We start from the raw sequence: 24354 nt of genomic DNA, 5'->3' as shown, positions 1-24354 counted from the left end.
AAACTACATTTATTTATTGATTTAACGATGAATATTATTGAATATTTTGTAATTATTTGTTTCTATTATGTCATATAGGTATATATACACTTGTTTCACTGAAATGAGATTCTTATGATAAATACAATTTTTTTTGGGGAGGAGTGGTAGGTTAATGGTAAAAACATTTCATTTTCCCCTAAAAATATAATCAAATTACGTCATTGAAAGTATTAAGCAATAATAAAATGTTTCAAGTATCTACAATTAATATTTTTTGAATAACAACAAAATTAAAAATCTATGAAGTAGAATCTTCTTAGAAATTTTAAATTCTCACCAAGTGTTTACCCAATAATCTTATATACAGCTAGGGCTCGAGACTTAAAGCATTTGCTTATTTTTATGGATTGACTTAAAATGTAACAGAGTGCTATGGAAGTGTATGTCATGTTACAACACGTTCAATTATTAAATTTGAAAGTGCTTTTTTTTGCTTTTTTCAACGATTTTCTAAAAAGATGCTTATTTCCAGTTTTTCTGGTTATTTTTGCTTTTTTGACAAGTTTTTCTCCTTTTTTTACTTTTTTTCAGAAAATCCCTCGGAAAATCTATGAACAATAGGCAAAATGTCTCAAAAGTGAAGTTTGATTTTTTTATAATATAAAGATTTATTTTGATTTTTTATTTAGAAACTTTTCTTAATCGTTTTGTTTAAATATTATTTGTAATCTTAAATTATATTATTTTTAGCACAGTTACAAATTATGTCTAGTACCTAATCTATCATGTAAAAAAAGTTTTTTTTTTTTTATTAAATATTTTTGCTAAAATTAAAAGTCTTTTAAATGTTTATTTGAGTGATTATAATGATGTTTTTAAGTGTTTATTTTAATGATTTTAAGTTCTATAAGTTCCGAGCCCTGCTTATATACATTGTATAATTTACAAAATATAATTAATTTCACATTAAAAATAAGTGTAAAGAAAAACATATTTATTATCTATATATTTTATTATTATTATTGTATTTTTGGGATATTTAAAAGAATTCATATATTAACAAAAATCGTAATTCGTAATAATTGTATTGTTTTTTGAATATTTTGTTTTATTTAAGTATGTAAAATTGTAAATAACTTTTATAAAAAAAAGGAACCGTAAATATAATAATACAATATTATAATTTAGGTAAGCAAATATTTGTAAATGATTATTCTTATTCCATTAATTAATAATTATTAATATATAAATCAAATTAGTGTACATTAATATATATATATATATATTAATATAATTTTTAAAAATACATTTTTACCGGACTTTTAAGTATAATTCCTTTTTGAATGTATATACATAAGTGGGCCAATTTGTTTCATTTTTCCGGTAGAAATTTTTGATCTAGTCCGGCTATGAAGGTGTCCATAAAAATTGACTATTAATTAATTTGAAACCTTTTTGAAAGTAACTACCTACTAATTACTATATTTAAAAATTATATTTTTTAGTTATCAATTAAAATAATTAACAATTATCATAGCATATAATATTATTTAATATTTAACAAAAATTTTTAATTAAATAGTAATAGTGACACCATTAAATTATGAAACGTTTTATGTACTTTAATGCACATTTGGCAGCTGAATTTTGAGCCTTTTCAATGGTACTTCCAGTACTTAAGCAGATCAAGTCAGGTTTAGTTGTTAGTCTTGTTATTTCCAAAGACATCTCAAGTTTACAACAATCCATTTGATATGGTATGTATCTGGTACCAAAGTCTTCTTCATTTGCAAGTTTTTTCAAAAATTTAAAAGGACTCATATTAAGTTCATTTAATGAATTGCATTTCTTTAGTTTTTGCACACATTCTTTTTTAGACCATAGTAATTGGTTAGAGCCTAAAATTTTTGAGTTTAAAATTATCAGATAAATCGACATTTGTTAAAGTTATCATTTAGACTTACATTTATCAGCTATTTCATGTGTGACATTTTCACGAGGCATAGCGATTTCCTGTCGATTCCAATGAATTTGGTTAAACACTAATTCAGCAGCTTGTTTTTTTGCAATTTGCTTGGCATTACCTATGCCCGTGGATTGGTAGGGTCCAGCGGAACATATCACAGAATACAAATACTTTTTATTTTTAATGTCAATTTCTTGGCGGTATTCATAATTTGGTAGCTTCCAATCAAGAGCTACGCATAACTCTTGTAGTTTACCAATGTAATTGGTAAAAGTTTTGGTTTCGTTGGCGTTTATATGGTAGTTTTTGTCCAAAGCCATGTTCATGGTGTCATTTCCGGTTTCATTTTTTGGAAAATCGAATGAGAAATATCCTGTTTCCTTACTCTTGGCATTTGACGTGTAAGTTTCATTGATTTCATGTCGATTCATATTAATTTGATTATACACTAAATAAGCGGCTTGGGTTTTGGCGATTTTCTTGGTTATCCCAACGCCCTTGGATTTATAGGGTCCAACGGAACATACAGCACAATACAAATACTTCTCGTTTTCATTTTTATTTTCTTGGTGGTATTCATATGTTGGCAGCTCACAACCATTAGCTAAGCAAATCTCTTGTAGTTTACCAATGTAGTTGGTAAATATTGTGGGTTTGTTGCTGTCGACATGATAGATTTGGTTCATAGCTATGTTTACTGCTTCGTTTTCGGTTTCATTTTTTGTAAAATCTTGTACGAAATCTATCGTTTTTCCGTTTCTAGCATTCGACGTATTAGCCTTATTGGTTTTATTTTGACTTAAATTAATTTGGTTATACGTCAAATATGCGGCTTGATTTTTTGCGATTTTTTTGCTTTTCCCCATACCTGTGGATTTATAGGGCCCAGCGGAACATATTGCAGTATAAAAATGTTGTTTGTATTCACTGTTAACATTTTTATTGTATTCATATTTTGGCAGATTCCAAGCACGTGCTACACATAACTCTTGCAGTATACCAATGTAATTTTTGGATTGTGTTAATGTAACGTTACTCTCTAGATATGATAAGTTTGTTGAGTTCAGAAAATATTCATCTAGGTTAGAAATAGACGCTAGCTTATCCAAAAATTTATTCGCTGCGTCGTTTGTTGCTTCATAACTCGAGGAACCGTGTCCGTAAGTTTCGATTTTTCCACATATGGCTTTATAGGTAAAGAAACCATCTGGAAATGAACCCGCTTTGGAAAGCATTTGATATTGTATTGATTTATCATACACACTCATAATTTCGTGAAGCCGGGAAACAGCCGTTGAATATCTACTGACGAATCGTATTCCATCGTATTCGGCCATCGAATCCGTGTGCTGCATTGGTTCATGGATTATATTTCTCGAACAAATGTTGCTGATCGTGTTATTTACCGATGCCATACTATCGTAATCTGGTGGGCATGGAAATTATCGATCGGGGATAGAGAAACTTATAGTTGACGTTTGGAAAAGCGAAGTCTATATGTCGCAATAACAAATAACCGTCCTTAACGATATTCTTATTACAGTCAATTACCGCTGTAGATACGATTTGGCTGCATTTTGTACGGCAAATCATTAACGATACTGTAAAAAAATACCTCTATTTGAGATTGCGATTAAATGTGCGTTTTATAATTAGTATTACGTATATAAGACGAATATAATAAAATACACAATTGATCGTTTTTTTGCCAAACCTATACACCATTACCATAGAAACATCACCTATAATTATAATGATTGCGCTATGATGGTAACGTCCGGCTGGCTGCAAATAAATGTATGTATAAATGTATAATATAAAATATTATTATTGAGATTTTTTACTTGATTATTTTTTATTTACTATATTGTCGTTCGAACGTGGATACGTTTCCTGCCATCGAGTCGGTCAACCAGTACAACCCTAAGGTGGAGTGTGGCTTTAAAAAAGTTCGCGAAGTAATCAACACCGCCGCTCCGCTGTAGCCGTAGCCGACACACGTCGTAATTACCTACCTATTATATTATATATTTAGTAATAGTTTATAATAAGTACTTATATTTAATATTTATTTTTATTTAAATTATTTATAGGTATTTAAAAACTTGGAGAGAAGTAACATTGCAAATTATATTAAATCATTATAATTAGTTTAAAAAAATCAAGTACCTACCTAACTAAAAAAATAATATTCTAATCACATTTATCCATTACATGATAGGAACCTACTTAAACAAAAATATCGTTCAATGATTAATTAGTACTAAAATAATGAAATGGTCCATGAGAAATCATTCTTCTCAACTATAGGCCAAAAGATATAATATCTATGAAGATGCCAACAACTGATGTAGGTATACTTAATTAATAAGTCAATACGTATTATAGAAAGTATTAAATAAAAAATATTGGGAAAATAAACAATAGGATATAATGACAAAAAAGTGATTTATTCGACGACATGTTAATTACTATTGTACGTATTTACCATGAACTAAGAAGATTTTTTTATTTCACGTTATTAACTAATGCAAAATTAGTCAACAAGTAGGTACGTCAGTTGTGGATTAATAATATATAGGTATTTACTATTTGCATTAATACATAACATAACCTGTACGCTGTAAGTAAAGAATACGAAAGTCGACCATACAACTACACGAGTTGTAAGTTACTTGAAATTATTGCGGTAGGTAGGCAATGCAAATAAATAAAATATAAAGTACCTACGACTACACGCTTTAGAGCATTAAAAAAAATACACTATGAGTATTGAATAATTACATTTTATGGTTAAAGTTAGACCAGTGCACTGCTGCACTGATTCTTGGGGCATATATATATATATATATATATATAATAACACTAATCCACTACATCACTATTATCGATGTCTATTATTAAATCATAAAAGACTGCGCACGGGCGCAGGGCGTCATCTGATTGTTCACCTCAACTAACTCGGGTAGAAACGACTCCGCAGCGCACAAATTCGTCCGCCTCTACTCAGTCGCGACCCTGGTAGACATCGACTTATATAACAAGCTACAAACACCAGACCAATGTCCTCACGGACGCCGGCTGGTAAAATCTTTTTGTGTGCTCCGCCAAAGCATTAATTCTATTTCAAAATAATATGATACCAACGTATAGAGTGATACGAGAAAATACGAAACGTTAACACTTTTCGCCAAAAAACTCTTATTATATTTAAATATACATATATAGTTATACAAGCCTTCCGCATCACATTTTTAGCTCTGGTACAGAACTAAATTCAGGCCCTTCTTTAATATCAATTAATTTTTAAAATTAATATATCATAAATATTGTTGTATGTATAGGTTATAAGATTAGGTAAAATTAAAAAATAAAATATCAATACATTTATAGGTATCCCTTAAAACTTGAAAACACGCCAACTTTAGTTACTAGCACAGACTACTGCATGATTATGGAATCGATTCGTTTTTTGTTTAAAAAGCGAGTAAGTAATCGACCGTCAACACCCGTATGCTTTCAAATATTATATTAATATAATATAATATAATTATTGTAATTAATTATATTAATATATCCACGCACGAATGTGAGTACCATAGCATTCATAGCACGTCGCGACGTCGCGTCAACTCGCCGCATTGAACAGTTTAGAACGACGATTATCGGCGCCCATAGATGGCGTTGGCTAAGCGACGGTGTATCGATGACCCATCGAAAGCGATCCGTTGACTTCCGTTTGCGAACTCTCGTCTCAGTCAACCCTTTACACCCCATGTGACGATACGTTTTTTACGACTTGTCGATCGGCCTATATCGCCGACCATCGTCTGCTGACCACCTTAGGACGTCAAAGTGGCCACGACCAAAACGCAGACTAGTGTTGGCGTCCAGAACATTATAGCATAAAACGACTAACGACGATTTGCACATTTGCAACAGTAGTGGATACAATTTACTGATGCCAATTATTATATAAAACATGATTACATTTGCAGATCATTCTCAACTTAAACTTGTTTAAGAACTGTTGAATAAATTTATATATGATAGTTTTATATTAATAATAATATCTAACATAAATTTTTTTTTATTTTAAGGTTTATAGGCTTCAACTGCTAAGGTTATAAGCCATCATTATATTTTTTTTAAACTAAATATAAAGAATTAAAGAAAAAAAAAGGTAATATTTACAAAGATTAATTGATTGATAAAATACGTATTTACAGTTAATATAAGGTGTGTTAACAATGTAGTTTGACTAAATTAAAGTTTGTTGATGAGGTTGCATTTGATGATGAATTTAATGATGTTTGAGGTCTGTCCTTCGTCAAGGATTTCTTTGATGTTGTGGAGTTAGTTGAGGACGTGCGTGTTGGTTCGTAGATAGGGTATTCTTCATGTATGTGTTTTATAGTGACGCGAATTTGACATATATTGCATATAGGTGGATGGTCTTTGCTGATTAGAAAAGAATGTGTAGCTAAAGTGTGGCCAATTCTTATTCGGGTGATGGCGATATCTTGACGTCAGCTGAGATCTGGAGGTGTATGCCACTGTTTCACCGACCTTTTTATGGACTTCAGTTTGTTGGTAAGAGGGATGGAATCCCAGTGGTGCTGCCATGACAAAAAGATTTTGTTTTTGATAGATGTGAAGATGTCATTGGATTATATTTTATCAATAGTGTTGTTGATTAGGTTTTTAGTGGCTAGGAAGGCTGGCTTATCTGACTTTTCGTTTCCATTTATTCTTACATGTGAAGGTACCCACATAAAATCAATAATCTTCTGAGAGTTGATTAGTTCGGATTGGGTTTTTTTTAGGAAATCTCGTTTTTGGGCCACGGGTTTTTAAGTGTAGTTAGGACGCTGAGGGAATCGCTCATTATTAAAAAGTTATTTGTTTGTAGTGAGTTTGCTAGTTTTATTGCTTCAAGTATTGTATAGTATTTAGCAGTGAATATATTTGTTATTGCAGGGAGTTTGTATTGGATGGTCGTCTGATTGTGAATAACTGAGAACCTTACTCCGTGTTCAGACTTAGAGGCATCCATGTAAATTTGAGTGTGATTAGGGAAGTGAAATTAGATAATTTTGTAAAAATGTTAAATAATTATGTTGCAGTTTGTTTTGTGTTTGAAGAGTGTGAGTAATTCTATTGAGAGTTTTAAGTTCCATAGCCAGGGTGGTGCTTTTTAAAAAATAATTTTTTCTTCGACGGAGGTATATTTTATTTATTTATTTTAATTTAAATCAAAAAGATTACTGGGCCTCACTGAGAGAACTCGTGTGGAGGCTCAGGGTTATCTAAGTATACAGTATTCTTAATAATATATTACATATCTGAAATATAAAACATAATAAATAGAAATACAATAAAATAACATGATATTTGATTATACAATATTTTAAATTTTAAATTTTACACGCATTATATTGATATTGGAGTCAATGGGAAATATGCTTTTTAAAAGAATATATATATTCATTTTATTCCATATAAATTGGAGTAGATGTCTTGTATTGTTTTTAGTTTTTTCGTGACATTGTGGTTGGTGTTTGAGTTTTGGTTTTTGAAAAGTGCTATATGGCCTATGTGGTTAAGAGTAGCTTTCCTTTTTATACAATGTAGAAGAGTATTCTTATCTCTAATGAGTTGGAGGGGTATTTCTCCTGCATAGCAAAAGATGCTTTCCGTGGGGCTTGTTCTAAAAGCATTAACCGTTCTCTAATGTATCTTTCTAATACTATTTTGCTAATTTACTTCCTAATAGAAAATTTTAGATAAAAATTCAAAATGACGCAGTCTAAAAGTTATGAATTAAAACACAATAATCACTAATTATATTAATAATTACAATTCCTACTTAAATGTATCACAATTGTTATTCAGATTAATATGTATTCAGTTTTAAACGGATCAAAGAATATTTTGACTTTTTGTTTCAAAATGCTGTGTGATGCGTGCCTTATATATTTAAATTCATTTCCTTGTATATTTTAATTTTAAAATTGTTTATCTTCACCTTTTGCAGTAATTAAAAATTTAAAATACTTTCATTAAATGATCGTCATTCGTCACTGAGTAAATCACTGTACATACTTAAACAAAACATAGTGATATTATAAAATATCCTTAAAATAATTGATTACGGACTACTGCATGTAGTAGTTTATGGTAACTAATTTAGGGAAAACAGGAAAAAATTTCATAGGCGATTGATTGTTTTCAAGTTATTAATAATTGGTGTAATATCATAATATTTAAGATGTAATCATAAGCTATAGATTTCGCATATGATTTTAGAGTTGATTTTTTTAATCAACATAATCCTAAAATTTACTTAAATCTTGAAAAAAATTTAAGTATTTAAAACATTTTTCTAATATATCTAGAAGTTAATAATTATTAGCCCGGTACGAACGCTAAGCCCCAGTACCATGGGTCGTTCTAATACCTCCCCTCCCCTCTGTGGTGGCATAATATATATAAACTTATTATATTATAATACTTCGGACTAAGATTATATAATAATTATAATAGATCATAATTCATAATATACAATATTATGGATAGAGTCACAACTCAATATTTTGATGTACATGTTAGAGACAAGTCAACAGTTATGTAGCCTTCAATGCGCATGCACATGCGATAATCGCATATTTTTCCGATGATATGATAAAAAATATGAACATAATATATAACTGATAAGACCAATGATTAATTGTTTTTAAACATTGATTTCGAATTTATATATAATACATAATATATTTTTTTATTATTGTGTTACCTATATTATGAATTTATAATATATAAAAACAACTACTGCATTTTAAAAACCTTATACAAATTAAAATGCAAGCTACTACAATCTATATGTTTCAAAAAGATTGGCTTTGTGAATTATATTTTATAAGCATATAATAAATACCTAAAGAGGTATTTTAAAAGTTTGAGTTAGGTCTTATACAACTCAAATAACAAGGACTCTGTATTGGTTATTATAGGTATTTTAAATGAAATTTGCATTTCATGGTTATAAAGTTGGACATTATAATAAATTGTATATTATAAGTACAATAAAGTATAACCTCAAAGAAAAAAAATTATTATATATATATAACTACTATACGCTAGGTTTAGAGATGTCTACCGATTTTTCTTTTTTTGGGTTATCTATCATCATATAATATTATCATTATCAAAAGGAAATCGTAATTTCGTCAATAATTTAAGTATAAGGTTTCAAATCTTTAAAAAAAAAACTATAATATATAATAAGTAATATACAATATTATTCTCAATTAATTCGAATAAATTATATGTAAATATAATTTGTCACCATGGTGCATTAATGCATTAATATATGAATTGTTCACCCCCTCCCCACCCCCTCCCAAAAAAATAAAATAATTATTAACAAAAGTTGTACATAATATAATATATATGCGGAAAAATATTGAACCCATGCCGAAAAAAATTTCTAGGCACCCTCTGACCATGGTTCATAATATTTTGTTTACAAATATCAATGTAATTAACATAAATGTAATTTATTTATTGACATACATTTTCGCAATATTACACCATACATGATTATAAAATATTGTCATATAAATATTTTGAAAATGTTCTTCCAATGTATTACAGCAAAACATTGTTCGGAAAATATTATTATAACATTTCTAAAATATTTGAAGGAAAATAAGAAATATTTTAAAATTGCTATGTGGGATATTAATTGTATGTGGGCTAGACCAATTTATAATTTTAAGAGGTGTAAGACGTAGGTATATCTAGACTAAAATATTATCCATGTATAGCCTATATAGGTATTTGATTGTAAGAATTTATAAATTTATAATGCAATTCAATTTTAATACTTAAATACATATTTTTATAAAAAATTAAAACGTTTATTTATAGAAAATAAGTACAAGATTGGATATAAGGTTATTGTAGTTTAGGTAGATCATTCAGTGATGTGTAAAGATTGACGTAATTTGTAGCAGGAGTGGCAGAAAGTTTGGGTTATTGGTGATATTTTCTTAAAATTTTAAATTAATATTATTGCGTACATGACGACTTCGTGTTTTATGACTGTTAATAGGTCGATTATTTATATCAAATATGTACAAAATAATTTTAACAAAACTCGTAGTATAATAAAAAGAAATAATCTAAAACAGTAATTATTACGATAAAACAATAACTTACACGGCGGTATTAAATCAAAAATGAGAAAATCACTAGTTTTTATAATCAATTATTAACTACTCCAAAGAAGTTCATGTTTAAACATTATATAAAACATTTTAGTATTTTTTATTAACATTTTTGTAATTTCCTGATTCTATAGTTAAAATATATTCCACAATTATAGAAAATGAAAGCAAATATTCATATTTATTTTTCAAAAGGATGTCTGAACACTATTTATTTTCTTTCTCTAACCCATGATCAACAAAGCAACCTTAATTTCAGCAGAACCAATTTTGTAGTGTTGCTTTAGTATTGAGTAAATTGAACTGTTGTCAAACTTTAAGTCAAGAGATGAAAATAATTATCTACGTTTTACGATGTTTCAGTATTTAGTTTGTATTCAAATTTTAAAGTATGAGTATGTAAATAACTATAATTTTAAAATGCTTATAATATATATATCACTGATGAATTTGTATTAACACTAATAATATTTTTATTTTATGTTTGATGATATGTCACTTCACTCTAGTATTGAAATACAAAGTGTTGTGTAACTTTAATTTTATTTACGGTCTAAATAATAAGCTTTTTTGATCGTATTTTGTGCAATATTAATTTTCCAAATTGTTGAAGTTTATAAAAAAATGGGGATGATACATCCATCACTCGCATCGTCGCATCATTTTCCGTAGAAACGCCATTGATCGGACAAAACTGCGTAATAAGGAGTACATTTATCCCATCAGTCAACATGAATTATCAATTTGTTGATAATGGAAAAGAGTCTTTGATAAGTGATAACATTTTAAAATTTTTAAAATGTTTAAAGGTGGAAATAAACATAAATAATAAGTGAATATTGTCTATCGATCCTAAAAATATATTTATTATTATTGCGATAGGCAATAAGAAAAAGTTTATAAATGCTTAAAAATAAACAAAAAATGAATTTTGAGCACAATGCACAAACAATACGTACCATTTAGTCACATAAATAAAATATTATACGATGAATAATTAACAATAGTAAAAACTATAATATTATTATTAGTACCATCATGTACACGAAATAAATAAATAATAAATTAAACCACGTGGCGATGGTTAGTATTATTGTTTTTGGCTCGAATACGCCATGTGGTGAGCAGCGTCTTCGAGTTGCATGCTCCGGCCGTAATGATGGGACGATGACTCAGTTTCGTGACCACCTCCCTGTTGCGGCTGAATAAGTTTCTTGAGCACCATAATACCGGACAGCACCAACGCGATTTTGCTTAACAACAATGCCTTGACTGCGATTAAAGCGATGATTTTTAACGCCATCGGTCCCATTATAGCGGCAGCCGTCATACCGGCCATCATCATGGCTTGTTGTATGGCCTTGTCCTTTTTCTTGCGACCTATGGTATGACAAATTAAAGCGAATCCTCCGTTATTATCGTGTAGTAAGGAAAACACGTTTTATGATGATATATTATAAATGTATAAGCATTGTGGTGGCCCCATTGTGATTTCCAGCTTTTCACGAGTTAAACGTGCAGAAAGGACTTTAGTAATATCATATGTAAATTCAAATTTTTTTTATACGATTTGTAACTGATTACAGTTAACTTGGTTGCAGATCTCACCAATAGGACATAGCTATTATACACTTGGAGGACAACACACGGTTCTAGGGTATAAACGTTGAGTCGCTGTGCGTCGATCTCGGTATTGGCGTACTCGCGCGCGCGTTATGATATTGGCCGAAACGTATGGAGGTTAATACGTAATACTTACAAGCAGTAATTTCGACGATACGGCGAGCCGTTTAAACTGCAATTAAAATAGACTTACAAGGTGAGGAAATGCAACGACTGTTTACCCCCGAACACGTACGTGCCATACGAAGGTAATAAAATAATAACGTACTTTCGTGTAAATAGTGTGCGCCAATACGGCAATAATATGTGCCTACAATAATAGTTATTATATTGTCGTGAAGTAAGTCTAAGCTGAGGCGAATGCCTTCTTCCGAAAAAACAATTTAATATGGTAACGTCACATAATATGTTAACTACCTATACAGCTATACCCAATATAGTTTAAACGGGACCCGGTGTTACTGAAATGGTAATTCCGAAAATGCGTTTCCGACAAGAATACAAGATGAGCATTTTATTCAACTCTAAACACGATACGGTAGGTATACAATATTAATGTAGCAGGAAGTCCGACTTAAATACTTTTGCGCTATGTACATTTTGACATTATTTTTAATAATGCGTGAATCGCGCTCGCTCACCTTCTTGGCCGGCACCGTCCATCACGATGGTCCTGGTGGACATGAGCCTGTCCATGCGGCTGGCCAGCATGTCGTCCAGCAGGGCGTTCTTGGCGTCGGCGTCCGGGGCCGCGTCCAGGGCGGCGCGGTCGGCCCGCTCGGCTTGCGGGTCGACGGCCAGCGACTTGCCGGCCCGGGCGGCCAGCGTCACGCCTTCCGCGACGGTCACGGCGGGCTTGCCGAGCGCCCTGTCCAGTGCCGTCAGCGCTTTGGTCTTGAGGCACACGGTGGCAGGCGTGGCCGCGTCGCCGTCGCCGAAGAAACAGTCGTCCAGCACCGACCACAGTACCGAGCCGAATCCGTCCTCTTGCCGTTGTTGTTGCGCCGCGGGCACGGAAGCGGCGGAAGCGGAAACGGCCAGAGAGACGCAAACGAACGAAATCGTGACTGGAGAAAACATTGTTTTTTTTCCGCGAGTACTATTATAACGATAAAATAACGATTAATAACGATTTTACCGTCTTTCGTTGCCGAACGATTACCGCGGTTGTGGTATTATATTGTAATATTAAAGCGTACAAATAGTAAAAATATTATTTGGCCACGTGCGTACTCGACAGTGGTCGGTGTGGATGTGATGGTTCCTAATCGGACGCCGGTAACTTATATACACACACTCGCGTATTGTTTGATCAGAGCACCGTGAAAATTATGGACGAGTTTCATCGGATTCGACGGCGACTGATGCAGACGTATATCTACTGTCCCTGTTGGCTCCGCAGCGGGAATACTGTACGCGTTCAACCGTGACCGTCCGATACGTTTTCTGGTTTTCACATAGGAAAACACGTGCCATGGACGTAAACATCATGTGTAATCGGACGAGGATTTTATTCCATCATATTAATATAATAATATTTTAAGTAAGTACTCGACAGCTGCATAATATTGTATTTTGTTCCGACACGGTTTGCCTCACTGCACGACAGCGAAGAATTCATTAAGTGTTTCCCTATTTTTCTTATGACAGTTAAAAAATGTAAACATATTTTATTAAATGAATCGTCTAAAACCAGCATACAACTGTTATTATAACTGATATATTAAACCGTCTGTCATCAATCGATATTCTTGTAGAGGTTTATGTAGTAAATCGTATTAATAATCATAACCATTTTAGATTCAGAGCGGAGCAATGAGTATATATTGCAACGAAAATATTTCGATTTTCAACTAAATGAGTACTGGGTGTTTTCGGTAACTAATTCGATCTAGTTGGTATCTTGGGGATCAAAAGCAAATATATATATATATATATATATTTGGAACAACTTATAAGACATTTTGTATTCAATTTTCAAGATTTTTAATAACAATTTAAATTTAAATTAGTTAATAGTTTATTAACTAATTTAAAAACAGAAGGATAATAGAATTCCTCTGATATATTTGTGCATTTATCGACCCCCTCAATAGATGAATAATTTTCTTTATTTCTTATGTGACCTAAATTGAAAAGCATAAAAATAATTATTTTTGGAAAATATGATAAACACATTTTTAGAAATATAAAAATAATTATATTAGTTGTCGGTTTTCTCAATAATACGATTTATTTCCTACCCTTTTCTTTTTCATAATATATATATTTATAGAACCCATCATTATTCATAATATGTCCTTATTGACGTCATCTTTTCATCACGACTATCGTTATTCATCATAGTTCCAATATTATAGATTTGTGTGAGTTATTATACTTATTTTGCATTAATTGTTCAGTTTCACTTTTTATAAGCATGGCTTCTAGTTTTAAGTGTTTTTACTTTAATTATTGTGGTAAAAAACGCGATTATCCAAACTTAAACTTTCACTTGCTTCCAAACAATGAGCTAAATATGAAAAAAATATAAATTTGTATTAAATTTTTTCATTTCTGAACGTGTATGAATATTATTATAATTAATTATTAATACTATTTTAGTAGGTACAGTAGTATTGTAATTAAATTATTTACACCTAAATATAATTTATTTTTTGTTAAATTCAGGACGTTTAAGTCTAAAACGTCTTGGGCAGCGGTATAAATGCGATGACCATTTTTAAACAAATATTGAAATATGTACTTATTGTAAATAAACCCAAAAGCTTAAGTGTTGACATTAGTTCCACACGCTGTTGTTAAAAAACACCATAATGTCTATTCTAAAAGTAATTTTTTCTCCAACATAACGTAACATTAATATTTTATTAATAGTGTGTGATATTGTTGATAATTTTAGAATCACCAGAGTCCAGATCACTGTTCACCGGCTTATAATTCAAATTTGCAGATAACTACGTCTGTTAATCATACAAATCAGTAAGCCGCGTGTTGAATTTTTATGATGAAGATTTAACAGTTGTGAGAGATCATAGTATTTATTATCAATGGTACAACTATATTACAAATATTAATACACGTGCAAATGTATACATTATGTCATTATATATTTATATACATGTGCCCATGTCATAAGGTTTATTATTTTATTATGGTATTGGTACCTACCTACATACTATATACCAGTGGTGGCCAACATGACTATGTACGCGAGCCATATATATTAATGCAATTATATCAAGAACCAAATTATCTAATCTGTACTTTTATACCACAAAAATAATAAGGACAGCTAACATCCGATAAACATATCAAATTACGAAATATGAAATTATAAAATAAGAATAATAATAATAAAAATGTTTTTTTTTTTTTTTATAAATGTATGCGAAAAGAAAAAAAAATTTTGGTTTTTGTAAATAAGACCGCGAGCCGCATACGACGATGAAGAGAGCCGCGTGCAGCTCGTGAGCCACAGTTTGGCCACCCCTGCTATATACTAATTGTATACCTACAACTACGTAACATAATTTTACACAATTTCGAAAATATAGCAACCGATAAATTTCAGTATGTTATTGCTTATTAGTCTAAACAATAAGCGCATTTTAGTGATAACGTTTAGTATTTGTTATTGGATTAGGGATAAATTCGGTCTAATAAACCATAGAGTAAAAAAGAACCAACAATAATACTTTTTAAATATAATTTCTTCTGTTTACCCACATTCATATTATTTTTACCAAAATCAATTAACTAATATAGTTTATATTATTACATCATATATAATTATAATGTTCTTAACAAATAAACAAAACGATACTGACATAGTGACATGCAGCATTAAGTTGGTATGCACACAATGTAATTTAAAATCAAGTGTACATGTAAACATATGTAATTTAATTCTGCCAATGGCCACAGTTGAGACTTTATTTAATAATAATTAATAAAATAAAAAATAAAAATACGAAACGAAACAATAAGTGTATCTATCATATTATTATAATTATAATATAATGGAATGATGCATTAGTGTGATGCTGACAGGTGTCTGCAGTGTTATGGTAAACATAATAATATTATTGAAGACAATATTCATCACATAAAATATTGAGTTATAATTTTGTTTTTATCTATGTAGACATCTATGATAATTACTGTTTTAAATAACATTTAAAATACAACTGTTTTAGTTCCCAAAATCCTACAAAATTATAGTGTTTATGGTTTAGACATATTTCTTATCATTTCAATTTCAAAATACAAAAATTTGAACGCGTTGAATTTTATCTCAAAATCTGCGTTCTCTCCGGTTTTTTTTTTAAAGTTATAGAGTTACGATTTAAATTTTTTTTTCTGTAAGTTATTTAATCAATTAAAAATTGGACGTGATTAGTATATTTTATCGTAAAAGAATTATTGGAAAATTTTAATTTGTGATGTTAAATTTTGGAGAACAACTATATCATTCTAAATAGAATTTTAAAATTTTAATTAATATTTATAAAGATATTTTTTTTCTCAAAATCGGTGTTTAAATGAAAAATTATCACTGCTTTCAAATGTTTAATAATGTATGTAATTAACACTCTGGCTACCACCGACTGATGAGCGAAGCGATAGGAATGATAGGAATCATTGACCGGACAGCTGTACTTAGTTTGTCCTACTTTTTTTTTTTCATTTTTGGTATAAGAACAGAATAAATTCTAAAATGATGTGTCTACAATGTATAATTCCAAGATAATAACCAATGTTGTTAATGCTCTAATTGAGTACAAAAAAAAAAAATAATAGTAGATTATACCATTGCCAAAAATGATTCGAACAATTATTTTTTTTTTTTTTTTAATTATTTGTAAACGTATATAATTATAGTTATATATATTTATATACTTAGAATTTTCGCTAAATTAAATACTCATAACTGTTTAAAATGAAATATATGGCAAGTTGCTAAAAATATAATATTTTCTCAAAAACGTGTTAAACAATAATTACTATAAAGAAATTCACGAATTCAACATATGTTTTACTATTTTACTAGACACTTAAATTTATTATATTACTGAAAGCGAAAAAAAAAACATTCGAATTATTTAATAGTAGACCAGGCAAATTCTTAAATACAATATAATTATACCAGTAATGTATCTACACAGTACACACATGTATAAAGACATAAAGTATATTCATACATACTAGTTTTTTATTTTGAACAATTTACTTTTAATTGCCTCAAAGACCAATACATACTTTTAGATTTTTCCAGAACGTTTTCCGTAATCTGTTTTTGCTATTTCAACTACATATGTCTCTTTTTTAGGATTAATCGAGAAATTCTCTATAGAGTAAATGTATAATCGTAATTAATTTGTAGTCTATACAGTCTTCACTTAAACCAGTAACCACTAATATATTTGACCAAAAGGAAAGTTAAGAAAGTAACTAGTAAGGAACCACGTATATAGTCGATGGAAATCCTGTAAATATCAGAAGGGAACTTGGTTGAAGGGCACTCAACCAACTTGTCAATAAAAAAAAATGTTTAACAAAAACATTACTAGCATATAGGTACCAAGTTATTTATTACAAATAAATTAAATTATTTATGTATCTAATTATAAATATCAGTAACATATTTTAATGTATCAATTATTTATTATTAAGTATAATTTTATTTTAGAACATAATACAATTAATAATTTAAGATAATTTTTTTCTGAAATTGTTTTTATCGGTAGACAAGCCTCTCCAGCTTAGTCTGCTAGTAATTTATAATACCGGGTTTGTGAGTCGTAAATAGTTCCAAATCTAAAGTTACATGTAAATATAATTTAATTATTAATTATTATCATTATCGTATGCTAGATAAGTAAGCAATATAACATAATACATTTAATAATAAATAAATAAAATATAATAAGTATGAATAAAAAAGTTGAACTTTTGAGGATAAAATTAGTTAAGAAACTTAAAGTATAGGTTAGGTTCGATATAATATGGTAACTTTTCTGAGAATGTCAAAGATCTAATCCAAGTTAGATAATTAGTTATTATTATCACTATTAGACAAAATCAATAGTGATTGATTTTGTCTTAAAATTAAAAAATATAAACATTAATATAATATTATATAGGTACTCGTACATATTTAATTAACTTAAAAATACTATTTGGGAAGCTTGCAAACAATTTTAAAGGGTTAAGTCTCTCTCTGATCTCCCACGATAATCATTTATGAAAAGAACAATATTTGTCCAAAATTTAACGAGAGTAATAATTTATCTACACTATATCTATAGTATCAACATTCTACATAAATCTCTAAGATTGATGGTAGACAATTGTTATAAAAGAAAATAACATTCAGTAGGCCCAGTAAGTAGTAATAAAGTTTTTTTAACTAGTACTTGCACAACAATGTAGGTTAGAGTTGAAAAGTGCATAAGATCTTTGAACGATTTGAAAGCCCAAGTCTGAAGTCGTGACTCATATTTACCGTGATATCAGTTTTTATATCTACGAACTGAACATACCTAGTATAATATCATTCGTTTCACTAAACGGAAATATTTCGTTTTACATTTCGTGGTGGTTAAATTTTCGTGAAATGAAATCTTATTTAAATTAATTTTGTGTGACACGCGTTTCGTAGTTCGGACATAATAATGTCATAATATTATATTCAAAATGACAGAATAAAATTCAACTTATAATTATATTTCTACATGACGTATATTTATAATTTGTGCAAATTTGTTAATTTACCTATAATATGTATTAATATTGGAAATTAAGTGCGTAATTTCATTATAGTATTCGAATTTATTTTATCATTGCAGTAGTTATACTTATGATAAAAAAATTCAAAAGTCATCATACATTCTGTAATTAATGCAATTATTTAAAACGATACTTACAAATTAAAATCGTTTAATGTATATTAACTTATCGAATGTTGCTTATAGAGCATAAGCCATATAAGTACATAATTCGTTGCCATCATCATCACTGTCATTACATTTTATCGAGTAAGTAGGTATAAAATAATTTATAGTTGTCAGCAAACAGGCTGAACGTATCAAGATAATAATAATATGTGTATTATAGGATGTACCTAAGTATTTCATAGTTAATGTTCCGTTTTCGATCCGCTTAAGTAGTATACGATAAACACGTCATAAAGCACTAGATAATGGGCTACATACATATAAGATATAACACATATATAATTATTTTAGAGTATATGTGCCTGCAATAGTTATTATGATTGTATGATTTGTGTATAAAAAGGTTCACAAACTTGTTGGTAGGCGGTTGCAACAAATAATTATAGAGCTATTAGGTATTTATAATATTATTTAGACACATATTATACATTTAACGATCATGCCAAACGGATACGATTGTTTTTTTGTAATTCGGACATGAAATACGTTACACATATTTTTAAATAAGTACCAATCAATATATTATTACCTATAGGATTTTAATAAACTTTACCACTTTTTTTTTCATTATAATCTCGTAACGAAATTAAAACCAAAATATCATAATTTGGTTGAAATCCAATTGCGATGTTGCCTATACGTATATATCTCAAAATAATAATTAATAAAGGGTTTTCGAAAAAATACGCTCACCCCATTGCTAATAACTGTAGTTGTATATAAATATATAATACATATTATGTAATACACTGTATTGCGAAAAAAATCTCCTAAAAAACTACTATCCAACCAAGTTTAAAAATTAATTACATTTTTATGCTTAGAATGTAGCTAGTAAATTATAACAACAAACTATTTTGGGATATTTTAAAACTCAATAATATTTTAAAATGTTAAATATAACGAATTCATAAATAATAAAACTAATAGATATAGTACCTAAATTAATCAATGACACGATATAAATTTCATATTGTCTGTTGATGAGCATTAAATAAATATTGCGATGGGTAGGTACAACACGTTTAATTAAATAATATATTATTAATAGGGCTCGGATTTATATGTAAATACATATTTTTACTGTGATTTGATAAATTAATTTAGGTAAGTGATAAATTCGTTTCAAGTAATTTCAATGAAATTGACTATATTTTATTTTACATATTTTTATATATTTTGCAATAAGTACATGTTTTTACATATTTCTCAATAATTCCATTTTTTCCTACATATTTTTACAAATTGTTCATTTATGATTTTTTTAATAATTATTAATTATGTACGATTGTATTTTTTAATACAAACAATTTCCCTAATTTCCAAGAGTAAAAAATAGTAACAAAATAATACCAATTATTAAACTTAATCTACGGTAGGTATAACTTACTCCCTCAGACATAGTCAAAATGCAATACTATCCGATGACATTAGCGGAAGCCGAAAGATCATTTAGTCGGTATAAGGCAATTTTACGACCAAATCAAAGATCTTTTGAATTTCAAAATTTCAAAATAGCTGTTATCATACATTGTAATCAAGATAATTAAAATTTTTTTAGCTTTTTTTATTTGTATTTTATAATTTGTAACACCTTTTTTTTTAAATTATTGTACTATTTAAAATATAATTTGTTTCATTAGAAACTCATATAGATATATTATATAATTAAATATTAATAAATAAATCATATTAGTAAAATACATATTTTGATTTTTTTAGCACATATTTATGTACATATTTTTCTAACGTAAATACATATTTTGGTTTCATAAATACATATAAATCCGAGCCCTAATTATTAACAATTCATAAAAATAACATTTTTTTTTTTTTTAATATTATACCTATTATAGGTAGGTATATAGTGAAAGTAATAAACTAATAAGTAATAACTAATAGCAAAATTTTAACTACCTATATTATAACATTTTATCTTATATATTTTATTTTATTATTCTGAAATTATAAAAACGATTAATTTGTGAAATTTTTTTTAACCGGCAAGTTTTATGTATTAGGTATATACACTTAAAATATTACTAAGTATCTCATTAATTGTAAATACTAGTATATAAAAATTAAACCAATACATGGACTGTAACAAGAATGATCTTTTTTATGTGATCATTATATTATTATTTATTGTATGATATATATAATCTGATGTACAGTTGTTAGTGATGAATACGAGTACGTATTGTGGTATTGCACAGTGTAATATTATGAATCCCTATAACAAGAGTGATATTTACCACATATATAACAGGCAAATATAATCTCCAAATTATTATTATAGGTATATAGGTATAAAAACTACTGAAAATGCTGCCCATTTTTTTTTTTTTTTTTAGAGTTGAGTGAATATCGTTTGCTGTGTACAAATAATATGATCACCTTATTATAAACGGCGCATGCCATTATTATGTATTATTTTGTGTGATATTAAATTTTGGGAAATCCAACTGTACTATTGACACGTTACTAAACGTGTGATAAACAGTCTCGTCCGCGAGAAATAGTAATAATAATTTTACGTGTTAATATTATTAGCAAACAAATTATTGTGATATGATCGCGAATCACTGAAAGAATCTTTTTTTAACCATTAAAAGGTGACAATAAATGGTTAGATATGTTAATTTAAAAACAAAATAAACACTTCGAATTCATAAATATTTTGAATTTTTTTCATTTATCAGATCTATATTTCTTTAGTACATCATAAATAATATTAAAACAATGATTAAAATATGTTTTCAAAAGACGAGTACAAAACCCAAACGAATACAATTTTTGTTAACGGCCGGTTTCGTATCGTAAAACAACGCGACTTGGCTTAATAAATAAAAAATAAATTAGTAATAAATTAATAGTAGCACACTAAACGCGTCGCGATAATGCGAGTGCCATGACAAAGTACCGTCTACTGCGGCTTTTGGCCCGAGTACGCTACGTCATGAGCTTCGAGCTGTTGCATGCTCCGGCCGTAGTGGTGGGACACCGATTCGGATTCGTGACCACCCTGTTGCGGTTGCAGCAGTTTCTTGAGTGCTATAATGCCGGACAGCACCAGTGCGATTTTGCTCAGCAACAGTGCCTTTCCGGCAATCAGCGCCAATATTTTGAAAGCCATTGGACCCATGACCGCTGCAGCCATCATACCGGCCATCATCATGGCTTGTTGCATGGCCTTGTCCTTCTTCTTGCGACCTGCGAGGGGCACGAAAAATCGATTGATTAGGAGGTATAAAGTTACCGTCTATTGGTGAGGGGGGGAGTGATGAAGGGGGCTATCGCTTTTCCAACCTCCCGATCTGTATGTCATGTGATATTGCGGACATTACGACAAGCACGATTCGTCTGTTTATCATAATAATATGATGGTAGGATTTGAAGTATAAAAAGTATTCGTAAGTATACTAAATATATGTAGACCTTTGTAAAATATTAGTAATGAACTGTTATGAGAAACGAATGAATCGCTGTCATACATATACGAACAGTGTGCAATAGTTATAACAGTATCGTATATTCGTATAAAAGGTAAATAATTATGAGCTAATGACAAACGATTATTAAAAACAACACGCTACTACTGCCGTGAAACGTCTAACAGCATCGCTTGTGCCTAACATCCTAGTGTGATGGATTTCAAGTATAGAAAACCGACTATTAACTTTTATAGGTTTGCCAATAATATCACGTCTCAAGAGTGAGAAAACGATGTGTATAATTTAATTATATTATATTTCGATACGACCATTTTATTGGCCGCCGTCAGGATATATTAAACTTTTTTACTCGTATTATATAGCAATTTAAGGATTCGCCGAAAACTAATAATATTATATTAACGCGTAATGTATAATATATCCGTCGCCCAACTTTAACAAACGATCAATTTGAATTCAACAAAAATTGCAGTGTCTTTGGTGTATAATATGACACGTATGTTCAATATAATACATTATTCATCATTATTAATAACATATTTAATAATACAATTATAAATGTGGCACTGTGGTAGGCCCATTGCGCGATATCTACAAACACAGACGTTCCAAACGATGTTCGTTGAAAAACGTACTTACGTCCGTGCGAGGTGCAGCGAATCTTCACGATTCACAATATAGGTACATAATATGAGTACTACCCGTTTTAAAGTCTAATTCGGTATGAACAAATATAATAATAATAATAATAATAATAATAAATAAAGATAATAATAAAAATAATAATATAAAGATTTCGAGTTCGCTTTCGAGTGACTCAGACTGACGGTTTTTCGTAGACTTGATATGATGGCGATCTATTCGGCGATCTTAACTCATATTTTGAAAAAAAAAATTAATTGTGATGATTTTAACTCTTTTCGTAGTTTCGTGTCAATGAAAAAAGCAACATTTTTGAAAAAAAAAATATATAATATTTTTAAAATGACGGTAAACGCGTAAAAACGGTATCGCGTCTTGTGTTTGCAATTTCTCACCATTACTTTTTGGACGGGTATTTTTATAAAAACATATGTGTCATATCATAATCTCATGGAATTTTTGAAAACAAATTGCCCTCCCCCCCCCCGTTATGTCTTATAGGTAGAATTATTATCGATCACGATCGTTCCACCCCCAAATTCGAAATGATTATAAAACCATAACAGTGACAATATCGCATAGGTAATGACGACGTAACGCGCGTCGTCGAATTCGCTCACCTTCTTGACCGGCACCGTCAAGCACGATGGTCCTGGTGGACATGAGCCTGTCCATGCGGCTGGCCAGCATGTCGTCCAGCAGGGCGTTCTTGGCGTCGGCGTCGGGGGCCGCGTCCAGGGCGGCGCGGTCGGCCCGCTCGGCCTGCGGGTCGACGGCCAGCGACTTGCCGGCACGGGCGGTCAGCGTCAAGCCGTCCGTGACGGTAATCGCGGACTTGCCGAGCGCCCTGTCCAGTGCCGTCAGCGCTTTGGACTTGAGGCACACGGTGGCCGGCGTGGCCGCGTCGCCGTCGCCGAAACAGTCGTCCAACACCGACCACAGGACCGTGCCGAATCCACCGGATCCCGCGCCGTCCTCTTGCCGCTGCTGTTGCGGTTGTTGATGGTGTTGTTGTTCTACGGGCACGGATGCCGCGAGACCGAATACGGCCAGAGCTACGCAGGCGGACGAGAGCGCGACGGACGGAGGAGACATGCTGACGACGATGAACGTTATGTTATTGCGATTCGCGAGTATACTGTTATACTGTTACGGGGGACGGTGTGCGTTCGATGCGGTCTCTCTAGTGTGCTGCTGCGTTGCTGGTGCGCCGTGTTCGGACTCGACCGTCGCCGGTGTGGATGTGATGGTTCCGACTAGGTGGCCGAGACCTTATATAGGTAGGCACATAGGTACTACGCGCTTGGCGTGACGACGCCGATCGCGTACGGCGGCGCTTGCGTAGGCCATGCCTCCCGTCGTCCGCCGCACGGCCGATGAGAGCACCGTGAAAATAATTGACGGTCTTCGGGTGCTGGTCGTGCGCAGTGGCGACGGCGGTGGTGGCGACGAGGCGGTGTTGGCGGGGGAGTAGCGTCGAGGCGGCACAGTCGGGC

General features: G+C 30.7%; 3 protein-coding genes across 3 annotated transcripts; all 3 read right to left on the bottom strand.

Moving 5' to 3' along the window:
• Nucleotides 1–1578: 1578 nt before the first annotated feature.
• On the bottom strand, nucleotides 1579–3363 carry LOC113557830. The gene is given in 2 exon segments (XM_026963373.1): nucleotides 1579–2816; nucleotides 2949–3363. Coding segments are annotated over 2 exon segments (1653 nt in total).
• A 7670-nt stretch (nucleotides 3364–11033) lies between these two features.
• Nucleotides 11034–13057, bottom strand: LOC113557333. Its single transcript, XM_026962795.1, has 2 exons — nucleotides 12444–13057; nucleotides 11034–11559 (listed from the first exon to the last, which is right to left on the bottom strand). The coding sequence occupies exons 1-2, from the start codon at nucleotides 12880–12882 to the stop codon at nucleotides 11270–11272; spliced, it is 729 nt and encodes a 242-aa protein (XP_026818596.1). The 5' UTR covers nucleotides 12883–13057; the 3' UTR covers nucleotides 11034–11269.
• Nucleotides 13058–21429: 8372 nt separating this feature from the next.
• On the bottom strand, nucleotides 21430–24090 carry LOC113556727. The gene is made up of 2 exons (XM_026961850.1): nucleotides 23479–24090; nucleotides 21430–21974 (listed from the first exon to the last, which is right to left on the bottom strand). The coding sequence occupies exons 1-2, from the start codon at nucleotides 23951–23953 to the stop codon at nucleotides 21688–21690; spliced, it is 762 nt and encodes a 253-aa protein (XP_026817651.1). The 5' UTR covers nucleotides 23954–24090; the 3' UTR covers nucleotides 21430–21687.
• Between the last annotated feature and the right edge of the window lie 264 nt (nucleotides 24091–24354).

This window comes from Rhopalosiphum maidis, chromosome 3, assembly GCF_003676215.2.
Source record: "Rhopalosiphum maidis isolate BTI-1 chromosome 3, ASM367621v3, whole genome shotgun sequence".
Classification (NCBI taxonomy): domain Eukaryota; kingdom Metazoa; phylum Arthropoda; class Insecta; order Hemiptera; family Aphididae; genus Rhopalosiphum; species Rhopalosiphum maidis.
Note: the sequence above shows the minus strand (reverse complement) of the source record. Positions and strands in the feature narration are given on the sequence as shown.

Excerpts from the sequence above, each read along its gene's own strand:
- LOC113556727 (XM_026961850.1), bottom strand. The coding sequence starts at position 23,953 with ATGTCTCCTCCGTCCGTCGCGCTCTCGTCCGCCTGCGTAGCTCTGGCC. Across the intron at positions 21,975-23,478 it reads TGACGGTGCCGGTCAAGAAG|GTCGCAAGAAGAAGGACAAG; the intron begins GTGAGCGAATTC and ends TGCCCCTCGCAG.
- LOC113557333 (XM_026962795.1), bottom strand. The coding sequence starts at position 12,882 with ATGTTTTCTCCAGTCACGATTTCGTTCGTTTGCGTCTCTCTGGCCGTT. Across the intron at positions 11,560-12,443 it reads GGACGGTGCCGGCCAAGAAG|GTCGCAAGAAAAAGGACAAG; the intron begins GTGAGCGAGCGC and ends GTCATACCATAG.